The 9,809-nt window shown below is 40.8% G+C and overlaps 2 protein-coding genes across 2 annotated transcripts in view; one reads left to right on the plus strand and one right to left on the minus strand.

Moving 5' to 3' along the window:
- Positions 1–438, minus strand: part of tert (telomerase reverse transcriptase) — a 41,292-nt gene extending 40,854 nt beyond the window's left edge. The window contains exon 1 of the mRNA XM_037693635.1: positions 223–438. Coding sequence (XP_037549563.1) covers positions 223–438 — 216 coding nt within the window. The remainder of the gene's footprint in view (positions 1–222) is intronic.
- Positions 439–8,254: 7,816 nt separating this feature from the next.
- The window catches only part of slc6a18 (solute carrier family 6 member 18), a 20,019-nt gene continuing 18,464 nt past the window's right edge, over positions 8,255–9,809 (plus strand). Inside the window, 1 exon segment of the mRNA XM_037693274.1 lies at positions 8,255–8,396. Coding sequence (XP_037549202.1) covers positions 8,255–8,396 — 142 coding nt within the window.

Here is a 9,809-nt window from a genome sequence, read left to right on the forward strand (position 1 = left end):
TTGACCTCTCTAAGTGTCTTTAAGAATCTGTTGGACTCCAGGCAGGGTCCAATGCAGACATGTTCCTGTTTTTAGTTTTCTACATTCGCCATAGAATCTAGCTGTTTTTGTTACTTTTCTATTTTTATCCATCCTATTTGTAAACTAAATAAATAAATCTGTATGACTTTTCACACCTGTTTATTGTTGTCACATAGTTTAGAAGTATGTTGTGGCCTGTACCTGGTTGCAGCTCGGAACCTGCTGCAGCTTCTTATCAAAGCACACAAAAATACATGTGACGAAGGATCTGAGGAGGTTCGTGTCGGACTCCTCGACCAGAACTACCCTCCTGCCCTCTCTGAAGTCCAGGCTGCTGACGAACTCCTCCAGAGTCTGGACGTGTCCGTACAGGGCGCGGAGGATGTTTAATACTGCGGACATGTCACTCACAGACATAATGACGGCTAAAAGTCGCTTTTTCCTCCTCTCCTGAGACGTGATCAAAGCGTCAACAACGCTGTTAGCAAACTCGCGCTCTGAACGGCGCGCGCTGCCCTCCGCTCTGCTGACTCCTCAGTAAGGACCGCCGCTATTGGCTGTAGCGGCGTGACGTCATCAACTCGTTTGCATAATCGCCCAGAGAAGTAGAATTTTTGTTTTAAACAATAAATAAATAAATAAGCAGCCTAAAATATGGTAGGAACTTCTGTCGATTCTTGTTTTATTTAATGTCACAGTTACACGTTATTTTAGTGCATTCATTTATTTTAGGCAAAGTTTTAAGTTTACATCACCATTTCTAAAGAGTTAGTCCCCAAAGACAAGGGGTCTGCAGCCATTACAAACAAGAGCCCAAAAGTATAAAACACAGCTGAAGTCATTCTACTGAAATGTGGCATTATGAAGTAAATAAGCCATCATAAAAAAAACAATTATGAAATAAAAGAATACAGATGAAAATTTTTCTTATAATGTTTTATTTATTTATTTAATTTTGAGCATTTTGGTGTTCCATACATAGGAGCTAGCTGACAGCTGGAGGACCACAGGAGCTGATGGCTCTGGGACCACAGGAACTGATGGCTGGGGGACCACAGGAACTGATGGCTGGGGGGCCACAGGAGCTGATGGCTCTGAGACCACAGGAGCTGATGGCTCTGGGACCACAGGAGCTGATGGCTCTGGGACCACAGGAACTGATGGCTGGGGGACCACAGGAGAAGATAGCTGGGGGACTACAGGAACTGATGGCTGGGGGACCAAAGGAGAAAATGGCTGGGAGACCACATGAACTGATGTCTAGGGGACCACAGGAACTGATGGCTGGGGGACCAAAGGAGAAGATGGCTGGGGGACTACAGGAGAAGATAGCTGGGGGACTACAGGAACTGATGGCTGGGGGACCAAAGGAGAAAATGGCTGGGAGACCACAGGAACTGATGTCTGGGGGACTACATGAACTGATGGCAGGGGGACCAAAGGAGAAGATGGCTGGGGGACCACAGGAACTGATGGCTGGGGGGCCACAGGAGCTGATGGCTCTGAGACCACAGGAGCTGATGTGACAGCTCAACCCTCTTGCAGTGGCAGTGGTGATGTGACCCGGATTGTCTTTGTCCAACTGAAGCTGAGGTGATTGGAGGAGCTGCTGCTGCTGTCAGCTTGGGGAACTGGGACTCAAAGAGGTTGAGGTTTGGCTGCTTCTGCGGCTGCAAAATGGAAATCTGTAGGGTCAACTTATTTTGGCTGCCTGGGAAAATCTGGAGAAGCAGGAGGTTCAGCAGACACTGGGGACAGAGTCTCAGGGAGTGGACCTGTAGACTGCTCGGAGGACATAGCCAGCTCTGCTTGAAACTCTGTACATCCAAGAGGATCTCCTGGTACTCGGGTATCTGGAGTACTTCGGATCAGAAGGTCAGTCTTTTCAATCTGGCTGTAGATAATTCTCTTCATGCTAATGCCTGGTGACCTATGGAGTGCGGTCATTAAGCGTAAAGTTATCTGCCAAACTTTTATCTGATGCAGTATTGGTGTCAGAGAAGTCGGGGACACTGGGTAGGATGTGGCTGATTCAGGTGTTCAAACAGTGTGCGCTGAAGAATGGCCAAGCACTGGTAGTGGTCGGTGAGCAGAAGAGCAGCGAAGCTTGGGTGGTGCACTGAAGTTCATAGAAGAGAGTCACCAGAGATGAGTGGGGTGCAGGAAAAACAGAAAAATCCGAAGGGAACCCTGACCTGCCGGGAGGAAGCAGACCTGAAAGCCAGGTGAGTCCCACAAAACATTGATCTTCTCTCCCTCGCCTCATTTTCTTTTAGTGCAGTTTTAACCACTTTTTGGGCACAAAACTCGAGCAGAGTTATTGGTCTGCTGGGTTCTTTGAGGTCTGTGCATTCTATCATGTTTAGCAGAAAATCAGAACCCAGATGCGCAAACCAAAACTCAGAGAACTCAAAGGTAAAATAAAAATAAAATCTATTAACAAAAGCAAGGATAAAAGGCTGACATGGCAGCTAAAATACTCATAAACAAAAACCCTGGAGGACTAAAAAAACTCAGGAGAAATCAATGGAAAAAATCAGAAATGGCACGTAGGTGCTGGTGGCTTCACCGGCCTCTGAGGACCAGATGTTTTTCACCTTTAGTCAAACCAGTGGAGAGTTCACTCACTGAACATGGTCAAAATCACATACAACTAGAAATACAGAGTTAAAATCAAAGAAAGTTGTGTACTCCTCATTGATGACGAGACAAACTTTTAGTTTGGGCTTCAAGGCACCGGGATGGTGCTGAGCCTTAGATTGAACAGTTTTCAACCCCTCCAGTTTCTGATCATTTACAAGACGAGAATAAATAAGTTTGAATGGAAATAGCAGGTTTGTCCAAGGGCTTCAGGTCATTGTTGTTTTGTTCTGCACCCTTCAGGCTCATGTCACTGGTGCTCTTCTCGTCTGCTGAATAAAAAAAACTCAGTCATTATTGTGTCTTTTAAGTTAACAGACTAAATATAACAAAGAACACGATTTCCTGAAAACATGATTTAAAGTTTTCTCATGAGCAACAAAAACTGATTTCTGGCACGTCTTTGTTATAGACACAAACTCAATTAAATTCAATTCAAAAATACTTCATTAATCCCAGAGGGAAATTAAATATTGTTGTAACTCTTCGTCCTGGTTTCATTAAAGAGTTGTTCTAGATGTTGATGCTGTGGGCAGGAAGGATCTCTTGTAGCGGTCTGTCCTACAGCAGATCTGAAGAAGCCTCTGACTGTAGACACTTTGTTGTATGACAGTCTGATGAAGAGGATGCTGAGGGTTGTCTATAACGTTCTTCATTTTATGAAGAATCCTCCTTTGAACAATCATCTCCGAAGGTTCTAGAGGAGTCCCCAGAACTGAGCCAGCCTTCTTTATGAGCTTGTTGATCTTTTTTAAGTCACTTGCTCTGGTGCTGCTCCCCCAGCAGAGGATGGCAGAAGAGATAGCGCTCTCTACAACAGACTTATAGAAGATATGCAGCATCTTGCTGCAAACACTGATGGACTTCAGCTTCCTCAGGAAGTACAGTCTGCTCTGTCCCTTCTTGTAGACGCTTCACTGTTGCATTTCCAGTCCAGAATGTTGTCCAGGTGAACTCCAATGTATTTATACTTCTCCACCACCTCCACTTCTTCTCCCATGATGGAAATAGGGTTGGACCAGTTCCTGTTTCTCCTGAAATCTACAATCATCTCCATTGTTTTGTTCACATTCAAGATGAGATGATTGTTTCCACACCATGCCACAAAGTGGTCCACCAGTTCCCTGTACTCAGCTTCTTGTCCATCTCTGATACACCCGACCACTGCAGAGTCATCTGAGGTGCACAGAGTGACACGGGTTCATAATAAATTACGTGTGTGCTTTACAGCACATAGTTTAAAAATTAAACAGTAAAAAGTCTAAATTTTAATATATTGATGGTAAAAAAGGGTAAAGTTTGGAGGAAAAAAAATTAAGCAATTAGAAAGTTCAAAATGTGGGAGTTCCTGCTTCATTTCTGTCCTGACATCACTAGATGGAGCCAAACTACCACACCTGAGAACAATCTCCTTGATGAGGCTCCAAGCATATAAAAAACTACAGATGACTTCTTCTCATCGCTGGAGCATTACCTGCCAATGGTAGTCGTGCTTCTAGCCATTGAGTATCCTATAGACTTGAGAATCACCTACCTGTATCATTCAATATTTCCAGTGTACCTCCTGGGACTTACCTGTTCCTGGACTCCTCTGTGAAACTCTGGAATAGTGATGAGCAAATGAAGCTTTTATGAAGCATTGAACCAGTTGGGCCAATTGTTTCAAAAATAGGTTCATTTGTTGAAGCTTCAGTTACAGTGACCTCTTGTGGCATTTTGCAATGCTGCTGTCAAATTAGGCGTTATACTTTTAGTGGCACACACTGATGAACTTGAGTGACTAGTGTTAAAGAAACTACTTTACTGTGGTAAAAAAACAGATTTTTTAAATTCATCAACTTTCTATGTTGTCTGGTTTGAAAATTTATTTATGCTTACATGTTTTTGAATAAAGGTTGATAAATGTGCATTGAAGGGATTTAATAAAAATGTTGCAATGGTATTGTGCTTGTGTAACTGTGGCAGAGTCCGAGTCTTTATCATTCTTAAAATAACAATGAAATAACGTCTCCATCATCTCCATGTTTGGAGCTGAAGTGTCTAATCAGAGGAGGTATCGTGATGCTTCAGTTCAGTTGAACACACCAAACACTGCACCTGCACAAATACACTAATGTAAATAAAATAATAATAATTTGAGCCCATACTGATATATGATTAAAATCACATACATCATTTTACTGTAATTATATTAAATACATGGGTTAAATGGATTAGATAATATCTTCCCTGCTGAACATTACTATAACTTTTTTGACATTTAAATACCAAAACCACCTCATCATGAGCAGAATGAAGTGTTCCCACATGTTAGAACAACCTCTTTTCCTGGCTGCCTCTATAATTACTCTATTCAAACTAACAGCAGAAACACACCTACTCTCCAACACATTGCAAACATTTTAGAGCTGTTTCATAGTGTTGAGCTCTCAATTCAAAACTGTCTCAACCTGTCACCTGTCAGAATCGAGACGAGGCGGTGCCAGGGAATCAGCTGTTTGGACCGCGAACCAGTCAAGCGATTCATTCTGACAACGAAACAGTTTGTGTTTCAGACGTCACGTGACTTTTTCCGCACCAAAACAGGCTCCGAAGCAGTGGTCCGATGTAATTTTACTGCAGGGTTCGAAGCACGTTTTGAAGCTTTTGTTTCATACTGCCATCACTACTCTGGAAACCTCCTTGTGGCCTCCTCAGCTGTCTTCCTCGTTCTCCTCTGTGAATCCCTGGAACTCTTCAAGTGGCCTCCTCAGCTGTCTAACGCACCTTCCAACCACATGCACACAGACTGCAATCCACTCTGGACGACTCCTTGTTTGCACAAGATTATTGGAACCAGTCCTCCTCAAGCAACCAATATTTGACTTGTAAGAACCAGAGACAATCTGATTACTGTACTTTTCTCTGTATAAGTCACACTCTTTTGCATAAATTAGCATGCCCTGTGACTTATACAGCAAAGCAACTTATTTATCTCTTCCCCCCACCCCACCATATTTATAATTCAATTTTTGGCTGAGATCTGACGATTTCATTCATTCTGACATGGAAAATATTGAACACTACCATTTTCAGCCACTAGAGGGCCCTCGACATATATGGCAAGCCAAGTGTCTCATTAATAGGTAAAAGTTGCTATTATTGAGACACTTGGCTTGCCATACAGAGCCACTTTCGTCTCACTCCGGAACTCCTGGAGCAAACATCAAATCAGCTGCACCGCCCAGGCAAAATGCAGCTGATTTGACTATTAAAGTGCATTTATTAAGGAAAAGTTCAACTGAGACATACGTTTGCTACAATGTCGAGCAAACAAATAATTGTTTTTAAGTGTTAATATTGTTAAATTCTTGTTAAAGTCCTCACGTGCACGCTTCCGAGGACGCCAGTTGACGCAATCAATTGATTTCGGGCACAACACTGGACCACGTTTCCTGGTTGTCTGCGGTGACGCATAATAGATGCGACGTATACGGCGAAGCAACATATTTGTTTTTTTTTCCACCTTATTAGACATATTTGGACTGATGCGACCTATATGGCAGTTCGACGTGTACGGCAGAAAGTACAGTAATCCATTCCTGAAAGCCTTCATATCTGACCCTTCTTCCTTCTCCTCAGGGTTCCTGACATTACTTGTGCCATTTATTCTCACTGTAAATAAATTCACTAAACTTTCCATTCTGTCTTGAAGTTGTGCATTCTTCAGTCCTTTCATCTGGGTATTCATTTCACGTAACACAAACAATTTTAAAGTTAAGGATCATCTCTATGTAACGTTTTCCAAAAGTTACAAAGCCTAAATTGTAATTGTATAAAATCCATTAAAGATATCACAATGCCAGTTCATTCAATTGAAGTCCAACTTTCTGTCACTCGTTTAACCCTTAATCGATGTTTCTAGTGTGAAGTATGTCTGAGCTGCAGAGCTCTAAAGAGGGACGGATTATCTTAGTCACTTATTTTTCAGAGTTTGGGAAAACAAAGTTGTAGCACATTTCTCAATTAAGCAACATATTTTATTTAAATATTATTATTATTTATTAAAAATATGACAAATTAAATTCATGACAGAAACTTAAGCTTAATCAAAGTTTATAGCACACATCTTCACTGTTTTGGCTTTGTTCTTGTATATCAAATATACTGCAGTTTTAATGGAATCTATTGTGTGTTTTTGTACATTTAAATTTAGATGTGATACATTAGAACTTGGCAAAGACCAGATCATTTTTAGAATATTCACGTTTGAAACCCCCTGAAACTGAAAGAGGAGGGGGCTCTGTTTTTCTATATGACTGTATGTTCCAGGTATTGTTTGGCAAATTATAGAAAAAAAGAGAAGAAATCAGTTTAGCTACAACACGTCATAAAAGATGATCACACTCTTTTTACCTACTGATTAAAGCTAGGCCATACACCAAGCAGTACATCAGTTTGCTAATATAAAAAAATGCATGCTACTAGGGATGTACAATATTATCGGCATGGTATCAGTATCGGCCGATATCAGCGATAAAGTTCAATATCGGACATTCCATCAAAGTGACTCAGCGATTTAAAAGGCGTTGTTATACAATATGTTTTTGTGTGACAAATATGCCTGCAGCACGTTATGACATCACGCGCACCGTTGAGTTTACATATGTGAAAGTTTACAAATTTACACTGTTCGAGTGTCGTCATTGTGTTAGAGTAAATGTCATGAATAAATTTGACTTTATACATAATCCAAGATGAAGTGTTACATCATTTTCAGCCCCTTTTTTAGCATCTGCATTTGGTAGCAGGCCAAATTGACAAAGACCATGTAGAATAATTAAGTATTTTAATTCCACAGCAGAGAAAACTATGTAGTCAGGTCTAGGAAAATATATACTGTATATATCGGTATTGGTATTGGTTATCAGCCAAATAAGTTTTAACATATCGGCATATTGGATATCGGCCAAAAATCCAATATCGTGCATCCCCACATGTTACACATAATTATTTTTGCATACAATTTGTAAATGCATCTAACCTTCACATGTTTTCAATAAAGAAGCTAAAATCCTGAAGGTATTTGAAAAAGGCATAAAAAGCAGGCAACTTATCTTGTCAAATATATTTCTGCCTTAATTTGTATTTCACCCTACAAACTGCTGGATGTGTACGTTTGGGTGTGAAGCAGCTGCTTCTGTGTGTGAGCTCAGCTTCCTGTGGGTTAGCAGCATCACGCCCATTACAAAAAGAGGGAGGGTTAACCACAAAATCTTTATGTCAGGTGCTCTCAATCTCATTTGGTGACCTGATTTTCTTCATTTCATCGTACAAACTGATAAAAATCTGAGCTTCTGACTCTCAAAGCTGCAGCCCTGTCAATAGGCATCAAGAAGACGAAAGACGACCACAAGGCATCACTTTGACCACCAGAGAGAGAATTTACTCAAGCGCTCACCGCGAGGACATGTCCAGAGTGGTAAAATCTGGACTTTGTTCAAAATAGTATTATTAGTTTAAACTACTTGATTCCGTAAAAACAATCTGAGTGAGTGCAGGATTGTGAGGAGCGCTCAGATTAGGCATAAACTGAGTCTTTTGTAAATTGAGGATGGGGAAAACTAAAGACTCTGGTGTGGAGGAGAGACCCAAATGGGACAACAAGGTTCAGTACCTTCTGACATGCATTGGCTTTGCAGTGGGACTTGGAAACGTGTGGCGGTTTCCCTACCTTTGTCAAATCTACGGAGGAGGTGAGCTGCAGCTTAAGAAACATAATTTTCCTGTCTGATATTGCATCATTTCTGTTGATTTTATATTTACACATTGCTGTTGTTAGTGCTCAGTTTACCAAACCAGAATTAAATGAACTAGTGCAATCATATATCCATGTGGTTCGCAGACTTTTCCACTTTCATCCCAATTCATTTATCTGAGGAGCAGACTGCTTTGGGTATAACTCCATCACAGAACTCTCATCTTGAGCATGAAGGCGACAGTGGAAAGAAAAACTTCCTCATGAGGAAGAAACCTTTATCAGAACCAGGCTCAGGACAAGCGGCCGTCTGCTTCGACTGTCTGAGTTTGAGAGGAACAGATACACAATGGCAGGTCGAGAATCACATGTTAAGATAGAAATAGTATCAAATGAAAAATATTCAATTTTAACAATTAATTTAAGGAAATTAGGTCAATTTGTCTTCTAGTAATCTAAGCCTATGACAGCATGACAAGCCAACCCTAACTATAGGATTTATTAAAAAGGAAAGTCTTGAAACTGGACAATGTGTCAGCCTCATGGACAGAAACTGGAAGTTGGTTCCACAAGAGAGGAGCCTGAAAACTGAAAGATCTTCCTCCCATTCTGCTTCTGGAAACTCTAGGAACTGCATGTAAACCTGCAGTCTGAGAGAAAAGTGCTCTGTTAGGAAAATATGGATGAATAAGATCTATCTTGAATATAAGATGGAGCTAGGTTGTTGAGAGCTTTGTAGATTAGAAGTAGGGTTTTTTATATTCATTGCTGGACTTGACAGGGAGCCAATGGAGAGAAGCTAAAACTGGAGAGAGATGATCTCTCCTACCAACTCCAGTAACCACCATAGAATATCATTCCCTGATCCGTGGTGAGAAGCTTTTAGGAACACAGAATTAGAGACAGTGGTCAGGGTGGTGGTTTTCAGAGCATGGTACACATTTATTTTGAGGTTTATTCTGATGTGATCCAGGGGCTTCACCCAGACTGTCCCCATACCTAGGAAAGAAATCCATCAGAAGAAGTTTTTTTTGTTTGTTAAAGTTTGTTTGTTTTGGCCCTTGGAGGGTAAGGATGAACATTTTAATGTTATACATGAAGTTCAATGATAAGAAACTTTTAAATTCAATTCATTTTATTTTGGAGTTTAAGCTTAATGCTTTAGAAAATTATGAGACTGAAGGTTTTAAATAGAAAATATCTACTTTACACATGAGAGGCCCTTTGGGGACTGAAACTCTTCTGTTCTAAAACAGATGTTGGATAATGTTCATCTGTTACAGAAGCCACTTTATGTAAACCTTTTATTCATTTGTTTCCCCTTTTGTGTGTGTTGTTCAAAGTTCAGTTACATTAAAACAAGTTATACATTTATTAGGTTCACCCAGGTTTAGAGAACAAAAACAGAAGG

The sequence above is a fragment of the Nematolebias whitei genome, chromosome 19 (assembly GCF_014905685.2).
Source record: "Nematolebias whitei isolate Nwh7 chromosome 19, NemWhi1, whole genome shotgun sequence".
Lineage (NCBI taxonomy): Eukaryota > Metazoa > Chordata > Actinopteri > Cyprinodontiformes > Rivulidae > Nematolebias > Nematolebias whitei.